The 24,581-nt window shown below is 39.9% G+C and overlaps 6 protein-coding genes across 11 annotated transcripts; 4 read left to right on the top strand and 2 right to left on the bottom strand.

Annotated features, from left to right (window-relative positions):
• The first annotated feature begins 776 nt into the window (after nt 1-776).
• Nucleotides 777-2,424, top strand: LOC106304442 (nuclear-pore anchor). Its single transcript, XM_013740855.1, has 5 exons — nt 777-1,055; nt 1,159-1,270; nt 1,346-1,410; nt 1,490-1,984; nt 2,075-2,424. Exons 1-5 carry the CDS (start codon nt 852-854, stop codon nt 2,183-2,185), a joined length of 987 nt encoding a protein of 328 aa, XP_013596309.1. The 5' UTR covers nt 777-851; the 3' UTR covers nt 2,186-2,424.
• Nucleotides 2,425-2,677: 253 nt separating this feature from the next.
• On the top strand, nt 2,678-4,135 carry LOC106304670 (triadin). Its single transcript, XM_013741065.1, is given in 8 exon segments — nt 2,678-2,776; nt 2,778-2,900; nt 2,902-2,956; nt 2,958-2,978; nt 3,097-3,195; nt 3,281-3,351; nt 3,704-3,812; nt 3,814-4,135. Coding segments are annotated over 8 exon segments (714 nt in total). The 5' UTR covers nt 2,678-2,717; the 3' UTR covers nt 3,991-4,135.
• Nucleotides 4,136-7,019: 2,884 nt separating this feature from the next.
• On the top strand, nt 7,020-9,206 carry LOC106306596 (ferredoxin--NADP reductase, leaf isozyme 2, chloroplastic). Its single transcript, XM_013743268.1, has 9 exons — nt 7,020-7,282; nt 7,456-7,705; nt 7,792-7,925; nt 8,003-8,081; nt 8,160-8,251; nt 8,382-8,459; nt 8,539-8,601; nt 8,699-8,933; nt 9,015-9,206. The coding sequence occupies exons 1-9, from the start codon at nt 7,178-7,180 to the stop codon at nt 9,080-9,082; spliced, it is 1,104 nt and encodes a 367-aa protein (XP_013598722.1). The 5' UTR covers nt 7,020-7,177; the 3' UTR covers nt 9,083-9,206.
• Nucleotides 9,207-9,306: 100 nt separating this feature from the next.
• On the bottom strand, nt 9,307-11,084 carry LOC106306597 (probable 3-beta-hydroxysteroid-Delta(8),Delta(7)-isomerase). 3 transcript variants are annotated; one of them, XM_013743271.1, is made up of 6 exons: nt 10,899-11,083; nt 10,625-10,710; nt 10,384-10,544; nt 10,068-10,208; nt 9,874-9,982; nt 9,307-9,776 (listed from the first exon to the last, which is right to left on the bottom strand). In XM_013743271.1, the coding sequence occupies exons 3-6, from the start codon at nt 10,526-10,528 to the stop codon at nt 9,509-9,511; spliced, it is 663 nt and encodes a 220-aa protein (XP_013598725.1). In that variant the 5' UTR covers nt 10,529-10,544; nt 10,625-10,710; nt 10,899-11,083; the 3' UTR covers nt 9,307-9,508. The 3 variants fall into 3 exon arrangements, with proteins under 3 accessions (XP_013598725.1, XP_013598724.1, XP_013598723.1); XM_013743270.1 differs by lacking the exon at nt 10,625-10,710 and adding an exon at nt 10,711-10,805 and having other exon boundaries at nt 9,509-9,776; nt 10,384-10,582; nt 10,899-11,084; XM_013743269.1 differs by having other exon boundaries at nt 9,509-9,776; nt 10,625-10,674; nt 10,899-11,084.
• A 329-nt stretch (nt 11,085-11,413) lies between these two features.
• Nucleotides 11,414-15,930, bottom strand: LOC106301840 (kinesin-like protein KIF22). Of its 2 annotated transcripts, none has more exons than XM_013738323.1 (18): nt 15,403-15,930; nt 15,129-15,331; nt 14,934-15,060; nt 14,752-14,846; nt 14,531-14,657; nt 14,181-14,246; nt 14,029-14,091; nt 13,871-13,921; nt 13,685-13,767; nt 13,499-13,601; nt 13,375-13,420; nt 13,134-13,279; nt 12,851-13,009; nt 12,364-12,764; nt 12,169-12,259; nt 11,950-12,080; nt 11,780-11,861; nt 11,414-11,673 (listed from the first exon to the last, which is right to left on the bottom strand). In XM_013738323.1, exons 1-18 carry the CDS (start codon nt 15,892-15,894, stop codon nt 11,578-11,580), a joined length of 2,562 nt encoding a protein of 853 aa, XP_013593777.1. In that variant the 5' UTR covers nt 15,895-15,930; the 3' UTR covers nt 11,414-11,577. The 2 variants fall into 2 exon arrangements, with proteins under 2 accessions (XP_013593777.1, XP_013593778.1); XM_013738324.1 differs by having other exon boundaries at nt 13,134-13,276.
• A 195-nt stretch (nt 15,931-16,125) lies between these two features.
• Nucleotides 16,126-23,842, top strand: LOC106305535 (DNA-directed RNA polymerase I subunit RPA12). Of its 3 annotated transcripts, none has more exons than XM_013741897.1 (6): nt 16,126-16,234; nt 16,469-16,597; nt 22,863-22,903; nt 23,198-23,266; nt 23,354-23,410; nt 23,479-23,842. In XM_013741897.1, exons 2-6 carry the CDS (start codon nt 16,480-16,482, stop codon nt 23,551-23,553), a joined length of 360 nt encoding a protein of 119 aa, XP_013597351.1. In that variant the 5' UTR covers nt 16,126-16,234; nt 16,469-16,479; the 3' UTR covers nt 23,554-23,842. The 3 variants fall into 3 exon arrangements, with proteins under 3 accessions (XP_013597351.1, XP_013597352.1, XP_013597353.1); XM_013741898.1 differs by having other exon boundaries at nt 16,126-16,239; XM_013741899.1 differs by having other exon boundaries at nt 16,126-16,279.
• The last annotated feature ends 739 nt before the right edge of the window (nt 23,843-24,581 follow it).

Here is a 24,581-nt window from a genome sequence, read left to right as displayed (position 1 = left end):
GATCATCTATGAGGACAATGCAGCTTGCATAGCTCAGCTCAAAGATGGATACGTTAAGGGAGATAGAACGAAACACATCTTGCCTAAGTTCTTCTTCACCCACGACCTGCAGAAGGCTAAAGAAGTTGAAGTGGTTCAAGTTCGGTCCAGTGACAATTCGGCCGATCTGTTCACCAAGTCTCTGCCAACCTCAACGTTCAGGAAGCTGGTTCATCAGATAGGAATGCGCCAGCTGAAGGATCTTCAGTGATGCCTTCATCAGGGGAAGTGTCATGTGTTGTACTCTTTTTCCTGTCTACGGTTTCCATTTTTTCCCACCTTGGGTTTTTGGTTTTCCTAAAGAGGTTTTAATGAGGCAACGTCGTGCATGATACAAACCCATATGGTTATGGCATCCAAGGGAGAGTGTTATAAATCATTAAGTGGATGGCTCATAACCAATGACCAAGACAAGGCCCAAGCCGTAGCCAAAAGAGGAGAGAGAGAGGCAGTCGTCCAAGGAGAGAGAGAGACGGTCGGTTTAGACCGTCTTAGTCTTAGGACGTTTTCCTTTTCTGTTTTACATCTTTTCCTATTTCATGTTGTATTAAGTTTTGGATAATTTTTTTTTTCCTATACTTTGTAATTCTTATATAAGGAACATATATTGTTGATTAATAAAACACATACAATTCTCCGTTATTTTACAACAAAACAGACATATTTGAATGGAGGCCCATTAAAGAGCAAACATCAAATCTAAAGAAGACTTTTGCAATTCTTAACGGTCTAAAATCTCTCTCGGTCTCTCTCTCTCTCTCTCTCTGCTTCATCGATTCGAAGTAGAACTGAACTTTGTGTAGTGCGGCGAGATGGGTGTGAAATCGGTTTGTCGAGAATCTTCGGATAGGAAAAACTGGGACAAAATATTCAAGAATTTGGTCAAATGGCTACAGACGAAACAGGACGCGATCGAATCGCTTCTAAAAGACAGGAAGAGCCTCGAAGACAAGCTCAAGACCAAACACGAAAACTGGATCTCCGATGTTCGGAACTACGAGGAACAACTCTCTCTCGTAATATTCCCTCCCCTCCTTCTTTCTCTCAAATTCATTGTTTTGGGGGAAAAAAAGTTAGGGTTTCTAATTTCCTGATTATTTGTTTGGGGTTTTTTTACAGATGAAGAGAGAAATTGAAACGATGGAGAGGATGCAGTTCTTTGAGACCTCTAAATCCAATCTCTTGTCTGTATTAAAGGAAAAAGATCATTCTCTTTGCAATTTGAAATTAGGTAAAGTTCGCACCTTTATGAGAGAACAAAAGTTTCACCCCTTTTTCGCTTATTTGTTTTCATGGGAAATTGCAGATGAGGCGGTGGATGAGTTCAAAGACTTCAAGGCTTGGTTTGATTTCCTCACTCTGAACACAAGTGTAAGTCAAAGTTTCAAACTTTATAATCTTTTGTCTGTGTTTTTGGCTTTGGAAACTCATACAAATGTGTAATATGCAGAAAGAAAATGGCGACTCGGAAGCTGCAGAATCATTGGAAGTAAAAATCAGGAAGCTGAAGCTAGAGTATGAGAGGCTTGCTTCTGAGAAGAAGTGTGAGGTCTCTGATCTTAGACGAGAGAACGGGTTTGCTTTGAGTCACTTCAAGTGTATCCAAAGTGGGTTCACTGATAAGTTAAAGAGGAAAGATGAGGAGATTGCTCAAGCAAACACGAAGATTTCGAGTCTTTTGTCTTTTCAAGAGCAGCTTCAGTCATCTAACCATGAGAATGCTGAGATTATCTCGAGCTTGAAGGCTGAGGTTGCCGAAATGAAGGCGAGTTCTATTAAGAAAGATGAGGAGATTTCGAAACTCTCAAGGGATCTAGAGTCTTTGAAGAAGTCTCGTAGCTTTACACCGGTTTTAACACGATGCACGATGCACAATGGTAGTAGTGTGGGATCTGAGGTAACAAGAAAGAAAGACAAGTCTGCTGCTTCACCACCAAATGATAAGGTAGTTATGAATTTTGAATATGCATGTTTGTGTGTTTTACATCTTGGTTTTACTGAAGCAGCATCTTATACTTTTGAATCTTCATTTTAGGAAATTAGAAGCTCAAAGAGGAAAAGAGTGACAGTTTCAGAAACTCCAAAGCTGTTCACTTCAACGTTTAGACTTCCCAAGTTAAAGTCTCCATCTTCTGGAGCCAAATAGGACTTATCCGGTCTGCCTGCTTCTGCTAGATTTAGGATTTAGAGAAATGATCCTAATGTAATCTATCTCTGTATTTAGAAGCATCCCTCTGGTATATATTAGCTTATATAGTTAACTGAGTAATTTCCACTTACCCGCAGCATATAATCTAGCAGCTGTTAACTTTTTTTCTGTGTATTATTTGTCTTGTAACCAAGATTTTATTCCAAGCGGCTTTAAATAAAGAGTTTTCACGGTTTGATTTTGTTAGTAGCTGAGACCTTTTCTTGTTTGGCTTTGATATTTTGCAATTAGATCATATATGCTGAATGCTGATCCAACTACTCGGCTTATGAGACACTAAAATATCAGTATGGTTTACTGCAGAAAAAGTTGTATACCGGATATTTCAATGAACCGCCAAATTCCGATCCGGTTCAACGAATTGATTTTCCATTTTGTTTTTGGTTAGAGAATGAAACGACGCCGTGTCAAGCTCTCTTAATATCGGATTGAGTGACAGCGGAGAGAATCTCCCTCGAAGAAGACGAAGATGGTCTCTGATGATGCGAAAGCTCTGAAGAGAGAGGAGGCTGAGGAAGACAATAAGAGCCTTTGTTAGGAAGAAGCCCACGAACGCCAACAATGCTGGTTCAGCTTGGAGGAAATTGAAGAAGGAAGTGAAGGACGATGATGATGATCATGATAAACCGATCAAGGTCTCGCCCAAAGGCAGTAAAGAAGAAGGAGATTGATGAAGACGACGATGAGAAGCCTCTTTCCAAGAGGAATTTCCTCTGTTGGCGTCTCAAAGGTTCGTTTTTTTTTATCTCTCTCACTCTTAGTGTCTGAGCAATTTGATTAGTCCAGGGAGATTAATGTAATTGATTGGTGTAGCCTTATGTTGGTGGGTCTATCTCTCTGGTTTTTAGGAGAGAGAGTTGAAGAAGCAGAGAAGAAATGTAAAGAAGAAGGAGAAGTAAAAGAAAGTCTTTGATTTGCCTAGTCAGAAGAGAGACCAACCTGATGAGGTAATCTTTCACTGCTCCTTTTATTCTGGTTTTAGATTTTCGTTTGAAAGGATTTACATTGTTGATTTTTTTTGTGATTATGCAGAGAGATCCACTTAGGATTTTCTACGAGACTCTTCACAAGCAACTTCCTACTAGTGAAATGGCTAAGATTTGGTGAGCCTTTCTATTCCTTTTGTTGTGTGCCTACATTGTTGTGCAGCCTCGCCGTTATGGTAGAGCAACTTAAAAATGTTGAGACATATATAGTGTTTTGGTGTCAATCTGCTTATTATGTTTTGAGTTCTACACCAAGTTGAAATATTCCGTCTAGTTTGTGGTTTTCCTCTGGGACTTGTCACTTAATGCATATTTTGTTAAATTTCTCTATTGTCTCTCTGTGTTGTGACACTGGTTGTCCACATTGTTATTACATCTCTGATGGTTATTGACTTATTTTGAATTTCTGCATCATTTACTTCAGACTGTTCTGTTTGTCTGAAAACCCTCTGTTTATTTTTGATCTCAGGTTAATGGAGTCAGGCTTGCTTCCAGCTGCAGAGGCAAAGAAAGTTCTTGAGAGGAAGTTGCAAAAGACTGGAAAGTTCAGTTCTCCAGCAAAATCTGCAGCTTCTACCCCCAAGAACCCGCTCCAAATCAGTGATCGTGAACAAGGAAATAAGAAAACCATCATCTGAAGCTGTGTCAGGCAAAAAGAAAGGAAGTGACTCCAAACCAACCACCAAGAAGCGGAAGAAAGATTCTGAAGACCACGACTCGCGTGATGATTTCTTTGAGCCAATTAGTTGGAATTAATTTTAAGAATAAAGAGAAATCACTTTCTCTGGTTTGTAGCTATCTAATTGTTTTATAGAAACTTAATTTGTGCATTCTCTCAAAGTCGAATTATTTTTTAGGAGTAGTTTGCTGTTTCTAATGTTGTTGGACCCAATTGATATATGTCACACAACCACCAAGTTTTGATTTTCAGTTTAATTTCTTCTGTTTTAACCTCTTTTAATTTCTAAACTATAAATATATTTTGTATATTATTAAGATAAATATGTAGTTCTAACTTGATATTATCAGTTACTATAAACACGTTGGCAAAATTCAATATAAGAAAACCTCAAAATAGTTTTTGTATTTACTACTCTCTCTTTTGTTTGTCAATTTTTCTTCTTCGCCATTGATAACTCTATTTGTTCTTAACTATTCTTGAATTGAGTGTACACTTGAAAACTTATATTATGGAAGTTGTCAATGATGACCATTGTACTCGTTACAGTGACCTTATTGAAAAAGAATTCAACAAGTCTGAACTTGAAGTTGCTTCAATCATGTTGAAGCTTTCTCATCCTGTCGTTTATGAAACTACGTCTTCGCCATTTGTTGGGGGAGCTACTAAACCTAGAAATCACATTCTTCGCCAACCGTGGTTAAGAAAATCAGATGTAAGTAATTTTGTTTACACATATAATAATTTTAACCTAATTGCTGAATTTTTTTGTTGAAAAAAAGATATATCATAATTTTCAGACTGAAAAAGAGGATTTTTCCATTCCTGTGATGAAGGAGCAAGCCGTTTCAGAATGTCAGAGAATGTGTAGAGAAGCTAGACAGAAAAGAATTGCTATACTTAGATCCAAGAGGCTCAAACTTCTCTCATGCCAGAAGAAAACTTTGTCTCTTGATTCATCATCTTAAACTGAACATATGCATCAGTTGGATCTTTCTTTTTCCTATATATATATATATCAACCAACTTGTTGGCCGTGAACATCTGTTGTGGTTTTGTCTATTTCTTTTTTTACTCTAAATATCTCTGCGAAGAAACAAACATAGTTCATATGTACGAAGAATTACCAATTTGGTTTACAGAGTCTCTGTAGAGTATTAAGCCCATGTCACCTGGACGGTACGAAACCCAGGTTGAAGAAAATATGAGAAGGAGGCCCAATATGTAGATAATAAGCCCATCACATTAAAGCGATGTCGTATCATACGCGCTAAATAAAACCCTAGAGTGGCTTCATCATCCTTTAAAAGGCCATCGAGCCTTCATTAACTGTATCGCCGGTTTGAAAGCTTGTTCTGTCTCGTCTCTAGTTTTGCTTTTCTTAGGTCTGAAGTTTGATCTTTGTTTTTGTGTTGCAAAAGAAAACTGATTACTTTTCGTGTATGTGAAGGGAAGATGAATATTCAAATGATGAGATTTGATCTAAAATTCTCACGACGGTCGTCTGAGACTATGTGTCGATTGATGTACCGATCGCTTTTCTCTGATGAATAAAAAAAAAAAGTTTCTTCATTATTAGATTTTCTTCTATGCTAAATAGATTTATCGCATTGGTCTGGTAAATCGTTGGTTATGTATCACCAGATGAATGCCAAAACGAGTTCCAATGAGATTATGAGATTGATGATCATATAGGTTCAGAACCTTAAGAAGATGTCTCATTCGTTAAAGTATGACAAAAGGATGTATGTGTATATTACTTTTGGGGAGGAATTAATCAAAAATTTAACTGAACAGGTTGTAATTCATTAAAACCTTTGTGCTCTCTGTTTCATGCTTGGTTGTATCCTTTAGTATAGTGTACATTAGAGTTTGTGAAACAACACAGAATGGTGGAGTCACAGTGATATATTATTTAAGATTAATTGCATTAGGTCGGGAGGGATAAACTTTGATAACTTGTATCTCCAGATGAATTACCAAAACGATCATCATATCCAAGGCCCTTGAAGTTTAGTATAAAGAAAATGTTTTGAGTTACGAAAATGATGATCATATTCAAGGATCTTAGCGATAAGAAAAAGAACTACGTTTTTACTTAAACCGTCAATCTTTTTCATATATAACCTACATTAGGATTGTGAGGTGAAATGTTGTATTGTTAATCATTGAAAACGAACTCGATAGAAGTAGATTAACATTGTGGAGGCAGTAAACAATCCATATCAAGAACTTAAAAGATGCTAACTAATAAGAGTAATTCAACAAGGTGAAGATGTGAAATGCTTTGGTTTGAGCTTAACTATATAAATAAGCCAATATAGCTCTAGCGGTTGAAGTGCTTTACTCTTTTTGTGGGCAATAGTGAATCTCATGATTCTCGGTTTTAACTAAGCCTACTCTTCCATGACAATGGAGGTAACTAACTAGCTTAAATTTTGAGCTTTTTAGAGTCACCTTTACAGGCCTTAGGAGAAAACAAAGTAGCTTATGATCTCATTTGTTTGGAATAAGATGATCTGTGTTTTAGATTTTTATTGAATCTCTCGTTGATTTTGCCGCCCAACCCCTTGTTGGTTATGGTCCATCGCAGCAACAGAAACAAATCTTGTAGGCATACTCTTACACGATCATCCGCGTGGCATACTTGTGTTTTGTACGTTCCCGGAACTACATTGCGTTAATCCGGTTCGGTTTTTGTGGTTTGTATACTTTTACAACATACATTATTTAAACCGATTGATTAACCGTCAACCAAATTGGCAAGAAAATTTATCCTCTATACATTTACATTATGTTCAAAAAAATCTATAGACGGCAATTAGAGTCTTTATCGGGAACTATTTGATTATTCGGCCGTCTAATTAGACCGAATTTATATAAAATTGTTCATAAAAAATCGTCTAGTTTAGATCTGATTTGCCAACTAGGCGTCTGCCACCTAAATCGATTTTTTTAAAACAAAAATACTTAGTAATGAGGCCTGACATGTTTGTAAACTATGTTGATGTGTTATATGTACACAGACGATATTTAAAGAAAAAACAAAAGAGATATATAATAGTTTCTAGTTCAAAAGAACCGTAACCACAACTTTGATCAAAGGAAAGATACACTCTTCATCAAACCTCGTCCACCCAAAACACACACAACAAATGTCTCGCAATCCATCTCTTATCTCTCTCTCTCTCTCTCCCCTTATGATTCCTTTTTTTATACTCCCTTGAAATCTTCTCCAACATTTTCATTTTCATTTCCTCTCCAATGGCGTCTACTTTGAATGCTGCTGTCTCCCTCACCGCTTCAAAATCTTCTTCCCTTCCAGCTACAAGCTGTGCCATTGCTCCTGACAGGATCAGGTTTGCTAAGGTATTATTCTCTTAACATGATTATGATTGACTACCATGCAGCAAAAGTTATGTAGCTTAGATTCTAGAGATACTTTGGATAAAGTTTCACTTGGAATCTTACCTTCTAGAATATGCTCAAGTGTCCTGAGTTTCATCTTGATTTTGTTGTTGTTGTTGGTGGTGTTACTGAAGGGTGCTTTTTACTACAAAAGCAACAATGTGGTGACAAGCAGAAGAGTGGTTTCAGTAAGAGCCGAAGTCACAACAACAGACACTCCTCCAGTGAAGAAAGTAGAGAAAGAGTCTAAGAAGAACGAGGAAGGTGTGATTACTAACAAGTACAGACCAAAAGAGCCTTACACAGGCAAAGTCCTCCTCAACACCAAAATCACAGCAGATGATGCTCCTGGAGAGACCTGGCACATGGTTTTCAGCCATCAAGGTTTTTTTGCATTTGCTTTCTCTTAGCTTTTAATAGTTCTAATGTATGTATGATTCTAAATTATCTTGATTTGGTATCTTGGATAGGAGAAATCCCCTACAGAGAGGGACAATCTGTTGGTGTGATTGCAGATGGTATTGACAAGAACGGGAAGCCTCACAAGGTCAGGCTTTACTCCATTGCAAGCAGCGCTCTTGGAGATCTCGGCAACTCTGAAACTGTAACAGACTATATCTCTTGTCAACTTGTTCTACAAGTTTTGTGTGGTTTAGCTGAATGAACATGTTTTTGTTGCAGGTTTCTTTGTGTGTGAAGAGGCTTGTTTATACTAATGATGCAGGGGAGGTTGTTAAAGGAGTCTGCTCAAACTTCTTGTGTAAGTAGCCAGTGGAATGAATGTACTTGTGTTTTAACTTCTTTCACTTATATGTGTACATTTTTTGTTTTGTTTCAGGTGACTTGAAGCCAGGGAGTGATGTCAAGCTCACTGGTCCTGTAGGAAAAGAAATGCTTATGCCTAAAGATCCAAACGCCACTGTTATTATGGTCTGGTCTCTACCTTAAACCTCAAGTATCTTGACATGCTTATTAAAATATTTATTATTAAGTTTTGATTCTTGAAACATTGTTAAATCACTAATACAACTTCTTGTTTCTTTCTTGATGAGGACAACAGCTTGCCACAGGGACAGGAATAGCTCCTTTCAGGTCTTTCTTGTGGAAGATGTTCTTTGAGAAACATGATGACTACAAGGCAAGTGAATACTCTGGTCTTTGAGTTTGACCAAATATGTCAGAAACCTAACATCTTTTGAAAATGTTGACTGATGCAGTTTAATGGATTAGCGTGGCTGTTCTTGGGTGTACCAACCACTAGTTCATTGCTCTACACAGAGGCACATTCACACTTAACTCTTCTTCTATTTTCTCAAATCCTATAGGACTGAAAAGAAACCAAATCTCATATTTGTTGTTGTGATTAATTATCTGCAGGAGTTTGATAAGATGAAAGCAAAGGCACCAGAGAACTTCAGGGTTGATTACGCGATAAGCAGAGAACAAGCAAACGACAAAGGAGAGAAAATGTATATCCAGACAAGAATGGCGCAGTACGCACCTGAGCTATGGGAGTTGCTCAAGAAAGACAACACATTTGTGTACATGTGTGGGCTTAAGGGCATGGAGAAAGGAATTGACGACATCATGGTCTCATTAGCTGCTAATGACGGTAATAATAAATAACAATACTCTTATATAATATTGAAACCAATCAAATGTAGCTAACAACAACTTTTGTGATTGGTTTTAGGTATTGACTGGTTTGATTATAAGAAGCAGTTGAAGAAGGCAGAGCAATGGAACGTTGAAGTCTACTGATTTTAACATTCTATTGTGTCATTTTTTCAGATCAAAGTTTCTGTAATCTGAACATAAGTTTTATGTTTTAGATATATACATTATACTGAAAAGAGGTTCTTTTTATCTTTACCATTTTCATTCATTGCCATTACTTTGCTCTAAAATAAAATGGTTCTTTGATAGAGAGTTGTCCTCACTTGAATACTATTCCGAGTAGGCTCATGTTTCCAACCCATTGTTCATTGTTACATCAATCAATAAACATGAAACCAAATTCAATTGCCAAAGGTGAACAACAGTCTAATGATGTTATCAAGTAATGAGGAAACAACTCATTGCAGAAAACAAACTCTGCTAAAAGAAAAACCTTTGCAGAAAACAAGCAAAAACATCCAAGCAACAAAAGAGACCATAGACTAGAATCTTGTAAAGAGTTTGCATTTTCTAACGGATTTTCTTCTTAATCTTTGTCTCCACACCACTGGCACTTTCACAAATCTTGTTCCAGCAACGGTAAGAAATGAGCAAAGGTATCAAAACCCACCATCCATTAGCCCCAACGTAGTAGGAGTAATAGTAGAAGGAGTTTGTTGCAAAGTTGTCTCCTTCCAAGAAAGCAGTAATGAAATAGACAAGACATCCGTAGAGCTGGCCTAGCGAGATCGCAAGCTGAAGCACGTAGCTGTACGACTTCCCCTTGGCAATAGCATATCTTTTTCATTTATCCAACAACAAAAAAAGAAAGTCAACTACTTTGACAAACATGAAAAGATGTTGGCTTGAATAGAGAGAGAGAGGGAGAGACTTACACAGCAAGAAGACAAGCAGGGCCTTCAATAACAGCAGTGATGCCTTCAACAGCTATAACTGCAGAATCTCTGCCTGCGTATCTCGAATCACCTTTGCTGTATTCTTTCCCTATAAGAAAGAACAAACATATAGAGATATACGTGAATATAATAGCTTTGTCTAATGGGACAAGAAGAAGAAGAAGTTGACTTACAAACTTCAGCGAGATAACAAGAAGTGTTGTCCTTGAAAAACTCAGGGGAGAAAACGAAATAGCCCTCAAGAACCATGTGAGTGAGACCCGTGAAAGCCCACCAGCACATTAGCAATCTGTCAAGATGCGCTTTCTTCCTCCCTGTCACCACAACAATTAAGAGAAGATGCAATTATCTTAATTAGTGATTGGATTACATTTCAAAGGCTTAAACTAGGATCGATTTATGTTCACTAGATTACTCCCATCTGCTCAGTTCAACTTGAATCAAAATCGGAAGTCAATGCAGAGAAAGGGAAGGGGAATTGGATATTACCGAGTAGAAACCAGACGAAAGTGACGACAAAGAGGGAAGCACCGAGGTAGACTGCGAGGATACTTGACATTGACATGGTGATGGGAACGTATCCAGGCAGTTTCAGATCCCTGGGAACGTAAGGATGCGCCGCTGCTTCCTCCATTTTCTCTTTCTTTCACTTTGGGATGTCTTGTCTTTGTCTATCTTGTCAACTAGTCTAATATATATATGTGATCTGAGGTTAGATAGATCTGAGAGCGAGTGTGTCCCTCTCGTTTTTCTTTTGTTCCGCCAACTTGTACTTATTTTCTTTTCTCAACAAAACAAGTTATTTTATTATTTTACCTATTTGTCAGAGATATGATTAGATCAATAGGCTCCATTGAAACGAAGATAATGTGTTACGATTAAGGGCCGATTTGATCATTTTCGAAACGGCTCTGCACGAAAAATGAAAAACGAGCCCACAAATATATGCAAATGAAACCAATGCGCTAGAAACCAGTTTTTTTTCCTAATTTTTAAAATGTTACCTCAATTATAGTTGCAGATTTTGAAACAGGGCGCTCAATCTACCACAATTTCGTTTGCTTGTTTCTGTGTTTCTCTGCGATCCACGAACTCTTCACTGTTCACTGTCGTCCTCTTATCTTTCTATGAACCCCATGGCATTACGCGTGCTATTTGCTGGGACGGTTTAGCGGTCCGGTTTACGATCCCTCTAACATATACCTTACTAACATCATGTAAAATGTTTCTCTTTCTTTTGTGAAATATAGTTGAAAGAATTACTCCCTTTCCTCTCAAAAGTAAGATTTTCTAGAGTACGCACGTTTATTAAAAATTTAATAAATGTTTATAATTTAATTTATTTTTTACTTTCTTATACACTTTCTAATAACTTTCCACCAATAAAATTTAATCAATTCAAATATTCTCAATTAATATTCTTCACAAGTATAAAAAAATACCTTAACTATATAAAAAATCTATCTTTGTAGAACAAGAAAAAAATCTAAAACATCTGTACTTTCGGAAACGGAGATAGTAGTGGTTTAAGAAATAAATTAAAAAAGCGAGACGTGTTTTTGGTGTTAACCTATATAATACATGTTGTAATTTTGCTACCTATTTCAGAATTTTTTTACTTTATACCCTTTACCTTCGGACAATAAAAGGTACGACAATATATGTTGATATGAGTTTTTCTTGTCAGAGATGGAGATTGCTTGTAAGGAGACGGAGGAGGGTGACACTCCCTTGGCTTCTCGGTTGTGTTACTGTTGTCTTCTTTCCGCCTCTGGTCCCCTGACAAAGTAAGTTTCAGAACGGTTAGTCACAATCAAAAACTCTCTACTAACATAGACCTTACATAGTCAAGGTGGGGGTTTTTCGTTGCTAGTTAGTAGTATACCTTTGGCTCGGCCACATCATCCTCGATCTCTAACGTGTTTATTTCTCTTGTTAACAACACTGATGAAGCAGGTTGGAGCCTCCTGTTACAGTGACAAAAAAAAGTTTTTTTCTTCTATTAAGTCAACACATGAAAAGAAGAGACAAACAAAGATTGGCAAAAGACTAAACCTTCTGGGTTTCTTCTGTTCGTTCCTCTGTTTTTTAGTTGATGCAGGTTCTGCTTCACGAGCAGGGATTTCAATTTCACGACTCTTAGTTGATTCCGTTTTCTTTCCATCACGAGTCTCGGTTAATTTAACCTACACATGAGAAAAAACAAAAATAATATAGCTTGTGCCACAAGGAAGAGAATTCATAAAGATTTGTGGAGAAGAAGAATGGCTAAACCTGTGGTTTCTCAATCTGCTTATCTTTGATCTCCAAGTCATCCATTTCCTCAGCTAGCAATCTGGATGAAGCTGGCAACAGTCTTCTGTGTCTGCAACAAGACCAACGAGAATTGAGACTGAGGGAGAGAGAGTGTGTGTGTGTGTGTGTGCTCTACAGATGAACACAATGTGCTGATCAGAAATCACTACTGACCTTTCTTGTTTCTCTGAATCTGGAAATCTGCGGGATACTGCAGACTTTGTTTGAATGTTAGACAGCCGGTTGTTGATGAGACTAACTTCAGCTTGTTCTGGTGAAGGTGTTGGATTAATTTGAATGTCACATTCTTGCTCGTTTGCTAAGTCGGGTACCACATTTTTGTTTGGTACAGGAGACTCATTGCATCCTTCTGCAGTGACTTCACTTGTTGAATCGATAAGGTTGCAAGGATCATCTTGCTTGGCACATTTTTGCTCTTCACTGGAGATTTCCTCGTTTCCTAAGCCAGGTACTACACTTTTGTTTGGTACAACTGGAGACTCATTGCATCCGTCTGCGGTTACTTCACTTCTTGACTCGATAAGGTCGCAAGGATCATCATCATCGACATTTGTCTGAAAATTGTTATGATTAGCATTGATGATCTTTGGTAGGGGAATAAGAAGGTGAAAATCAAAATCGTATCCAAACTTGTGTCAACCTCGATCTGTTCTTTTGCATGGACAAGTGCTTCTACCTCAGGTAGACATGGTTCTGCCAGGTTTGACTTAAGATTGATCAACTCTGCCTCTAATCCCCGTGATTTGAGTTGTTCGTTTTTAAGGCTTTCCTTGAGAGTGCAAATGTCACCTTCTGCAACCTACGGTAATAAAATAGATTCATAGATATTAAACATCCTTCAACTGTGATATGTCACAATATCAAGGAAAGAAGCTCCATCACAGATTGTTGACAGTAAATAAAGGCAAAGGCAGGGACGCTACTTTTAATTTCTCGTTGTACTGCTTCAGGACATTCCACACGACTTTAGCAAAATTCCGCATGATGATGTGCTCTCTGTCGTTGTTATCCTCCAGCTTTGGAGATGATTTCTCTGTTTGATCAGCTTTCTTTCCCTCCAAATTCACTGCTGAACAATCATTTTAGACATCCAGGACGCAAAAGGAAATAAGCAAGAAACTGAATACGTGCAGTCAATATTTGGAAGAGTTCTCAATATCCTACCTTCCTGAGTAATTTGGTTTTTCTCTCCAGCAACAGTCTCTGCAATCTACAAAATGGCAAATGCAACATTTTCAGTAAAATGACGAAAAGTTTTCAGTTCTGCAGTAGAGGAACCCAAAATTACTTGGGAAGTCTTGGGAGCACTGAGTTTCATTTTCTTGTTTTTCTCAACTCTTGGAAATGTCTTGAGCTGCCTCTTGTTGCAAACCTCCTCAGTGTTATCAAATCTGAATAAAACACCAAACGGGAAAACATCAGCACTTGCGAGAGATGTGGACTTCATCTTTGAGTTCATGATAACGAACATTACTTGATTTTCATGTACGGCGATGCTTGTTTTAAGAGATAGGAGGTATCAAGATAATCTTCTTCTCCTGCTTTGACTGTTATAATCTGTAAATTAGATAAAAGAGGAGACGATAAACTACAATATATCAGGGTCGAAAAGCAGGTCTTGTACAAGAATTCAAGAAAAAATCATACAAAATAGTCATACCAAAGCCATCCTCCTCTTTCCTTCTAGATAATCTCGCAAGTACCTTGTTAACTAATATAAAACCAAAATCACATTAGAGTACAGAATGAATAACTCATAGATCATACACATTTTCATCAGATAGTATGAATCAAAGGGATTTTTAAGGTAGATGCTACCAGAGAATTTTGATGATGTTTCTGCAGTCCCTTCTTTCGGTTCTTCTGGTACTCCAACAATGACTGTCATGACATACAGCTGATCATGGTTAGTTGAATGTAGGCGTAAAAAGAAGACAGTCTTCAGGTAGTCGAATATCAAAGCCCCTTACCCGCAAACATTGACCGAAAACCATGGATGTATTATTGATGAAATTACTCTCGACCAACCTTTCTCCCTACAAAACAAATCAAACAAGCATATAAGGAACACGTTAAATTTTACAGATGAAGACAACTCAACTCACTGTTAACCAGTTCCTACTGTGATGCTAAGAACAAGTGCTGGTCAACATCTTACAGTCAAGCTAGGGATCTTTCCTCCTAACTATTAAACTGTATCAGTAGTACTTATAAGACAAGTACTTTCAGGAATGACATATATATTTGTGGCTTTGCAAAATAAATCTGTAAGAGAGCCCATACTCCATATACAAAATGTAAAAATGAAAAAAAGTATAACCTGATTGCCAGTTCTTTTCTCCCTTTCTGCTCCCGCCAAGTCAACTATAGTCAGCATAGCATCAGCAGTTGTCTCGTTAGAAACGCCATCGGATGCTGCTCTTATGTTAATGATGCACTGTGAGCGACTGAAAACATTGCCAAAATTAGTTAAGAACATGAAGACAATTAGTTTAAAAATTGTTGAGAAGTGGTCCAAAACTTTTTCTGCCAAGTACGTACCTTGACTGGCTATTTGAATTTGTTGTAGCTGTAGCACGTTTCAACATTGCCTGTCCAATTAAGGACTCTGCTTCCTCCAAATTCCGGATCGGCACCTACTTACCACACATGATTGTCAAAAAAGACTTAAGAGTTTACAACACTCATCTATCCATTGTGAAAACTAAAAACCAAGCAGAGACCTCTTTCAAACCCCTGATGGTTGATTGCTGCACAGACAACTCAGAGCTTCCATCTCCAAGTAAATCATAAGCTTTCTCCCCTTTCCCTCGTTCGGAGCATATCTCAAATATAGACAAGTGAAATAACCTGAAGATAAAGCAAAGAAATGTTATGGAACAAGCTACAAAGTGTGCCTACCCCCAAACAAAGTGTACCTCAAAGACACAGGAGAAGAAGTCTCATCTCTCTTCTTGAAAATCTGACGGAGCGTAAGCGGGACAACACCAGGATCCTTGGGAGTTCCAAAGACAGTGTGAGTCTTGCCAGAGCCGCTAGGACCCAAAGCAGCCAACATTCCACTCTTCCCGTTCAAGAAATCCTCCAACAAAGGCTGAACCATCTTACCATACACATCGCTCTACAAACACAAACACTCGTCAACAACGCTTCAATCCAACTAAAAAAAAAGGAAGCTAGATTAGGTCGAACCTGCGAACAGTCGGCAGGAAAAACGTGAGAAAACCCTTCGAAGACCTCAGTCTTGCTTCGTTTCAGCTCTTGCAACGCCTGAGGCGGAGTCAGCGTGACTGAGTGAGAATCGTTGAGAGTGATACAAGCTTCCTCGCTCTTCTTACTCCTACTCTCTTTCGCGACGTTGTGCTTCTTCGAAGGGTTTTGAGGCCAGACGTTTCTAGGTCTGCTCTTCGCCGCGGCGGTTGCCTTGCTGAAGACCCTCAGGGGCTTGATTCTCAGGAAGATCTTCAAGCTCTCAGAAACGGAGACGGAGGGTTTTGGTTCTGGTTCGGGTTGAGGGATCTGGATGGAGAGAATCTCGTCGATCGGGAACGAAGGGACGTCGTGAGTGTTCGAGGAGGGAGGTGGTTTAGCTGCGGTGGTGTACGGAGTGGCTCTGGCTTTTCGAGGAGGGTTACGGCGGACTGTTACGGTGGAGGGACACGGCATTGGACTGAACTCCTCCATCCTTCTCTCTACTCTGGCGAAAAAAGGAGCGTTCTTTTTTTCAATTTCAATTTCAATTTTCTATTTTGATCCCTCTCACTCTCTTTTGCAAAAAAAAGAAGAGATATTTCATATTGAACTTATGTAAAAGCCCATGGTTATTTAATAATGGGCCTTTGCCAAAAAAGCCCATTGTATACTTCTACTACCTTTTGTTTCAATTTCTTTGTAAAAAAAATTGTTTCTGCGACTTCTTTTATATCCGCCTCGCCGCCGCCGGTAACCGTGAGCACATCTCTCGCTCAACACCGTTCGAAACGCTAACCTCCTTCATCTCTCTGCTCATAAAATTGGTGTTTCAGTAAGGTTTCGTTACATGTCCTAGTTTCTTACAAAGTACATTATGGTTAGTCTCTGGTTCGTGCTTAGAATAGTTTCATCATCGTTATCCTGTAGAGTCCGCTGTTCCCTTTAACTTTGGTTTCTGTAAGCAAATTGAAACATATTTGTAGGGATGAGTTATTTGTGTTTTTTTTTTTATGTGTGCAAGTACAAACGCTAAACATATTTGTGTGTGTTTTTTTATCCGTGAAAGGTTCTTTTGTAATGGAGAAGTCTAGGGAAAGCGGGTTCTTGTTCTGTAATTTGTGTGGAACGATGCTGATCTTGAAGTCGAGCAAGTATGCTGAATGTCCGCTATGCAAAACTACGCGAAACGCAAAAGGTATACAAAAAATTCGTTTTTGGTGTTCTTTTTTCTTTTTGGCTCAACAACAACTTCATATTAATCCAAATTCATTGTCTTACAAAAGGCTTATCAGCCATTACACATGAACTTAACCACTCAGGCACCATAGAATAAAGCTTAGGGACAAAGGACGTAAACGTAGTAGTCTCCTTCGCTATTCTATCTGCGGACTTATTACTACTTCGAAGATAGTACCTCACTTCATAACCTTCACTTCTTGACAGCATAGTAGAGATATCTTGTATGATGGGTTGTAGCAGTGGCCAGACTTCTTCCTCTCCGTTAAGCATTTGAGCTAACAGCAGAGAATCTGTCTCCATGATAACGCTTCGATAACCAAAGCTCATGATCGTTTGGAGAGCCCATCTTATAGCTTCTGCTTTTGTTTCTATTGCTGATCTCAACGCTGCCAATTTCTTTGCCCCAGCCCACACCAGCAGTCCTTGATGATCTCGTAGTAGCCAGCCAATCCCCCCCGTACCGGTCTCCTTCGACCATGCTCCATCGGTGTTGCATTTCAGTGACATGGGGTCCGGCGGAATCCATTTTACTTCTGCTGCTTTTGGTGTTGGCGATTTAACCTCCTCCTCTGTGATCTCATTTCTACTCTTCCATTCCAACACATCCTCCCACACCTTTTTAACTGTTGTAGTAGCGTTATAGTCTTTCCCTCTAAAGATAAACTCATTTCTGTTCTTCCATAGCCTCCACAATAGCCAGGGGACAAAACCTTCATCTACTTCCTCCTTTGGATACTCTTTTTTTAGATTTAAGACCCAAAAGAGATTAGCAAATAAAGAGTCCGACCATCTACCAGCTGGGGGTATGTGTATCTGTGCCACTGCCCAAACTAATCGAGCATAAGGACACTGAAAGAGCAAGTGGTTAATGCTCTCCGCCTCTCTTCCACACCGACTGCAGTACTTGTCTTTTGCGATGTGTCGGTATGTCATATTTTCTGCCACTGGGAGAGCATTGTTGAGGCATCTCCATAAGAAGTGCTTGATCTTTGGACTGGTCTCTAGACTCCACACCTGCTGATATATACCATCCAGGCTCGGTTGTAACACTTCTTGGTTATCATGATGTACTGAGAGTAGGCTCGTTTGCACCCAATATCCAGATTTTACGGTATAGTGTCCTGTTTTAGTAAACTCCCACGAATACGTGTCGGTGCTATTTGGCCCCGCTGGTCTTATCTTCAGTATCTTTTCCGTTGTCTCCTCCGTGAAGAGCCTTTCTAACATCTCAGGCCTCCAGTCTCGACCATTTGCTTCCATCAGTTCACTAACCTTCATCTCGTCAGATATCATGTCGTGCTCCTGCCCCGGTTGCAATCGCATGGCTTGGACCATTGATGCTGGGGCAGCGCCTATCCATCTTTCCTGCCAGACCTTTGTGTCTTTCCCATTACCAATCACCACACGAGCTCCATGTTGTATCAACTTCTGTGCTGCATGAATACTTCTCCAGGCGTCTGATGGTCTTGAGCCTAGGGCTGCATTGAGAGGATCAGAGTTTCTATAGTATCGGCTCTTGAAAATTCTGGCCATTAGCGATGTGGGCTTCTTGATCATTCTCCATAACTGCTTCCCTAAGAGAGCGAGGTTGTATGCCTCCAGGTCCTTAAAGCCCAAGCCTCCACTAGGTTTTGGCTTACACAAACTTTCCCAGCTCTTCCAATGCATTCCTCTTGAATCATGCCCGTTCCTCCACCAGAACTCCGCCATTAATGACATAATCTGCTTGATTGTTGTCTTCGGTAGCAGAAAGTAGGCCATTGTATATGTGGGCATCGCCATAGCCACTGCCTTGAGAAGTACTTCCTTGCCTCCTGGCGAGAGGAACTTAGTTTGCCATCCATGAACTTTCTGGCTCAGGTTCTCCTTTAGGTAACTGAGAATAGAAACTTTTGAACCACCAAAAGCTTCTGGTAGTCCTAAATAAAGTCCTTCCCCTCTTGTAGTCTCTATTCCAAGTTTTTGCATTATCTCCTCCCTTCTACTTCTTGGTATGTGCTTCCCAAAGTAAATGCTTGACTTCTGGTAGTTGATTCTTTGTCCTGAGGCCATACTATATTTGTGTAGAAGCTGAGACACCTGATCCAACTCCTCCTCGGTACTTTTACAGTATATCATACTGTCGTCAGCAAACAGCAGGTGAGACACCGCTGGAGCTCTTCTTGCAACGCGTAATCCTGGGATCTGCTTCAAATGTTCCGCCCTTTTCAGCATCTGCACCAATACTTCTGTGCACATCACAAAGAGATACGGAGAGAGGGGATCTCCCTGCCTCAGACCTCTTGTTGGCGTTATGTTCCCAAACGGCGAGCCATTTATCAGCACCTGGTAGCGAACTGAGGTCACACAACTCATGATGAGACGTCTCCACTCTTCTGAAAATCCCATTGCCTTCATCGCCTTCTCTTGAAATGGCCACTCCACCCGATCGTAGGCTTTGGAGATATCAGTTTTGATTGCAATGAACTCTGAAGCGCATTTGTTATCAGAACTCAGGGCGTGTAGTAGCTCGTGTGCAATCAGAATGTTGTCTGAGATTAAGCGCCCTTCCACATAAGCTGCTTGGGTCTCGGAAACGATATTAGGCAACACCTTTTTCATCATTCTTGCCAGCAGTTTTGAGATGACTTTATATGCTACGTTGCATAGGCTTATTGGTCTGAATTCACTCATTTGCTTAACGTTAAGCGTCTTAGGAATCAGACATATATTGGTGTTGTTGATCTCCTCTTCAAGCTCGCCTGTTCTGAAGAACTTTTGCACCATAGATGTGATTTCCGCTCCACTGGTCTCCCAAAACTGCTGAAAAAAGTACCCATTCATCCCATCCGGCCCCGGACTCTTACTGGGATTAATGTCAAACACTGCTTTCTTGACTTCTTCCATAGACACCGGCTTCATGAGATGGATGTTTTGCTCCGGAGTGATCAGCTTTGGCATTTCATTCCACTCCACTAAGTCCAAGCCCACGTCCTCTGTCGAGAATAGTGTTTTAAAGTACTTCTCCGCTACTCTTCCAAGGTCACTATCTACAAACCACACTCTTCCATCATCATCGATCAAGCTTTTGATTCTATTCTGCGCTCTTCTATTCTTCGTGATCGCGTGAAAGAATTTTGTGTTCCTGTCTCCAGAGCGCAGCCAATTGAGCCTACTTTTTTGCATCCAAAAGGTTTCTTCATTATAGTACTCCTCAGACAGCTCCCTACGGAGGTTCGCCAGTTCCTTTTGTTTGTAGTTCTCTTGTCTGGAAGCTTCATCAATCTGATAGCTCAGCTCTTGGATTCTCATAGCGGCATTTGGCTTCGCCTGTCTTTTCCACATGGAGATGGCCTTCCTACATCCTGATATTCTGCTCATCAAGCCTCCTTGTCCGCACCCATGTGGTCCCCAACCTCTCTCCACAGCCTCAACAAAACCTTCTCTTCTAACCCAGCTCTGGTTGTACTTGAAGTTTGTGAACTTCTTTCTTTGTAAACCGTCCAGCGAGGTGAGGATCGGGCTGTGATCCGATTGCACTCTTTGCAGGTAATAAGTAGTCGCTTGTGGGTAAGCCTCTAACCACTCTTGGTTTGCTATTGCTCTATCCAGTCTACATTGCACTAGCATATCTTGCCTTTTACCCGCCCACGACAAAGGGTTACCCTGATACTTGATATCCCATAGACCCCAATTAAGGAGCATCTGTTTAAACTCCATTCCTTCTCGTTCTTCCCTAGCGACACCTCCTGACTTCTCTGATTGATCAATAAGCTTGTTGAAGTCTCCCATCAGCATCCACGCTCCTCTTCTGGTAGCTTCAATTCTCGATATTCTTTCCCACACTTCCCCTCTCCTACTCTTCACTGGATCTCCATAAACGCATGTAAGGTAGAACTCTTGACCTTGCCATTCCACCTTGAGGTCAATCACTCTACTATTTGCCTGGAGGACTTCTACTCTACACGAATCCTTCCAGAGCACAGCTAGTCCTCCACTCTTTCCTTTGGCGTCTACGACAAAAGTGTCGTGAAAACCCAACTTCTCCACAATAAACTCCATGTAACTTCTTCTACTTTTGGTCTCACTGAGGAATATTATCTCAGAGCAATACTGACCATGTATGCCCTGTAGATGTCGAACTGTCTGGGTATTCCCCAGCCCCTGACAGTTCCAACTCATCATCCTCATATCGACCTCGAAGGGTTGGAATTACCCATCAACCCTTCTTTCAATTTTGATCCACTTTCCAATGCTATCCTACGGACAGAATGGCCTGGGATTTTTGCTGCCACTTGGGCAGAATGAGACGGTGTGACTACTGCTGCTATCGCAGACTGATTCGCTTCCTCTAGATTACTAACACCCGAGCTTCCTCCTGTCGCTCCCAATCTATGGAATACTGAAGGAGAAATTTTCCTCTTCTCTGAAGAGTTTTTCCTAGCCTTTTTTGGATTCCTCTCATCGCTACTCTCTTGTCTCCTTCTTTTTGGGGCAGGGGACTCTTCCGCGTTTCGGCTGCTTCTTGGTGTTACTAGAGGGTAACTTCCCAATCGTTCAAATACTGATGGGGGACTGCGGCTTCCTTTGCTAGATTAACCGTCGTGCTTCTCTGCTGATGATCCACCGCTTAGCTTCATACGCAGGTCCACCGACGTATCATGATCAGCCCTCTTTCCTCTGCTTCCTTTGGATCCCCAATCATCCTCCAAGCCTCCTAGTCTGTTGAAGACTGATTCCGCTTCCACAGGTTTCACTGTTACTTGCCTAGCTCCAAAGTTTACAGGAATGCTCTTGACCCCGCTACACTCCTCAGAACTTCGCTGATTTGCACTGGATTCCTCCGTGCTCCTTGTTTTCTCTGTGCCTCCTCTGCCTGGTTTCTGCTTCCATACAAGCTGAGGGGCCGAAACCACCTTCTTTCCCTTTCTCTTATCCTCCTTCTGGAAATCGTGGCTTTTACCTTTGCCTCCTCTCTGGCTCACAGAGGCCTTGCAAATAATCGGTTCAACCCCTCTGGTGTTGGTTCTCTTCAGGCTCTCTTTGGCTTTAGATTCCTTCTCCATTAGCTTTTTCCTGAGACTACTCTCCTTGCCCCTTCCTTGCTCCTCAGTAGCTATATCATTTCTTCCCATGATTTGGGAGGGACATCTAGTCTGATCGTGTGTTAATCGTTTACACCCATAACAGACCTTGAGGAGTTTCTCGTATTCAAGCTCTGTCGGAATGGTGACTCCGGATTTGAGTCTGGCCGTTCTCCTAAACTGAAGTGGCTCTTCAGTACTGATTGTGGTCAAAGCTCTGACATACTCTAAAGAATTGGAGTTCTTTGCGTGTAGCTCCACTGTCTCCACCTTCCCCAGAGGACCCAAAAGGGTTTCCACCACCTGTTTCTTCAACATATGGATAGGTAGCCCTCTAACCCTGATCCAGAAAGTTATTTTCTGTAAGAAGTCTTCCTGTGGGTTTGGCGTCCACTGCTCCATAGCTACCATCCATCCGTTTACAAACCATGGACCTTTGGTGAGCACAAACTGCAGGTCGTTCTCAGAGCTGAACGTAAACTGGACTCTGTCCTCGCCAACCACTCTCCCTTGGGTTCTGTCCTCCAGTCCCCAGATAGGTGGCAAAGCTTTAACCAGGCCTCCAACCTTATGGACATACGGGTTCAAACATCTCACTATTACACTCAGTAGATTTTCTTCAATAAGGTCCTCTACCTCCAGATCCGGAATGTCCACCATCTCCCCTTCGTCTAAGAGCTCCAACTCTTTTAGTTCTTCCATTAAGGATGCTCTTTCTTCTTCCTAAATCGATTCATTCCTTCTCTTTATGCTTCAGTTGTTGAATCTCTTATAGAAGGGTAACTGAGAAGTCACAAGGACCTAATGAAAGCTCGTCTCTGGGTAGATCTGAGATTAAGACCTTCCCCAGCTAACTAGACTCGCGAATGAACTTCACTAATCTCCCATCGTTTCTCTCCAAAAGAAGCTTTTCTGTATTTAGGGTTTGGACAGCACTGAAGCGATACTCTACTCTCTGGCTGAATGTAAGGCCGCCGTGGATTTAACTGCAGGAGCCGGGATTTTTCGTCAAAACCCTAGTCGTCGCCGCCATCGTCTCTCTTTGTTCTTTGTAACTTAAGTGTTGGTTCTTGTTTGGTTCTATCGTTTTTGGTGTTCTAATTAATTAATTTCTTGGTTTTGGTTAATTTTATTGGGCTTTAACGTTATTGTTTTCAGAAATCGTTGACAAGCAGATAGCTTACACTGTTTCTGATGAGGTATGCTTCTTTCCTTTATTCAGCAATGTGGATTCTTGTCTGGCCAGTTTTGCTGCGTCATGCTTGTATTCTTATGTGTGTTGTAAATCCATCGAAATTGGTTTTTGTTCCACGGAGTAGTCAAGATATTAAGCTTGACTTACTAGACAGTGAACACATATATCCCCGTCTTGTCTATATAATTAATTTCAAACCTGAAAAGAAACGCTACTCTATTGTTATTCTTGTAAGAACGATGCATCATGAGTTGTTTAAACCCGTTTCATTCTCATCATGATCTTTGGCGTTTTGTAGGATATCAGGAGAGAACTAGGAATCTCTCTGTTTGGTGAAAAAACGCAGGAAGACACTGAGCTACCAAAGGTTTTATTATATGACAAAACACACAATCACCGTACGTTTTTTTTTTGTCAGTCTCTGACTTTTAATTTTCATGTATTCGCTATGCAGATCAAAAAGGCGTGCGAGAAATGCCAGCACCCTGAGCTTGTATACACAACCAGACAGGTAAGTCCTAGCTTTTCAAGTTCTTAGTGTCAGAGAATGTATTCATCTCGAGGTTTCTTATATTGCAGACAAGATCAGCAGACGAAGGACAAACAACATATTATACTTGCCCCAATTGTGGACATAGATTCACTGAAGGCTGAGATTATTACATTGTCTAGTATGAGATTCGATTCACGGAGAATACCAGTTTTGTTTCTTATATTTATGTTACGAAAATGTTTTGTCATCATTACGACATTATGTATTGATTCTCACACTAATGTTACGAGCTCAATAGTCGATGTCATAATCAAAACCGACTTAATTTATGTCATCTGAAACTTTTTTTATTAGAGATGAGAGTGGTTTACACATTAGTTGTTGGTTTAGTGATAACCGGTGGTTTGTACCGGATAGATTATTAGTCTTTATATAGTGATTGTACAGCAATTTTACTCTTTAACAGAAATAATATTCATTTTCATATCTTGAGTTCATCTCTTTTTTCCTCACGAGAGTGTTATCTCTGATCGTTTCTGTTCAACATCAATTCATCTAATATGTTTTTTTATTATTAGACTACGTTCTTGCATGTTAATGAAGCGATTTTGGTTTATCTATAGCATATTTTGTGATTAACCAGGTTGTTTGTTCATCTATAGCATTTTTTGTGATTAACCGTTGATCTGACTATATACCAAATTTATATTTAAACCGATAAATTTTTAATCATATAAATTAATCTTAGACACCGTGCTATAATAAAACAAACAGCCTTGTGAATTGCAATCTATTGGAGGCTGTAGTGGCAAGTTGCAGCGGGAGTGGGAGAAAAACCGAATCCAAACCAAAGTATATGTTTCAACCATTCGTTTAAAAGTTTAATCAACCTAAATACTTTGGTGTTGTTTGGTTTTAAATAAACCGAACAAAAAACTGAACTATTTATTTAAGTAGGGATCGTTGGCGCAGAGTTTTTGTATTTTAATCTCTTTTTGTTTCTTGCTTATTAATCTAGCATTCAGTTTTTCAATGCATTTTATCTTCACACTCTCCTCTTGTCTTGTTTACATTTGTTTTCACGTTCTTTCGTTTGATTTGTCTTAGTTTTAGCTTGTGTAATAACTTAACCCTGCTCATTCTTCTTTCATTCTTTATTGATTGATATTTTTATCTCGATTAGCTCTGT

This window comes from Brassica oleracea, chromosome C7 (assembly GCF_000695525.1).
Source record: "Brassica oleracea var. oleracea cultivar TO1000 chromosome C7, BOL, whole genome shotgun sequence".
Lineage (NCBI taxonomy): Eukaryota > Viridiplantae > Streptophyta > Magnoliopsida > Brassicales > Brassicaceae > Brassica > Brassica oleracea.
Note: the sequence above shows the minus strand (reverse complement) of the source record. Positions and strands in the feature narration are given on the sequence as shown.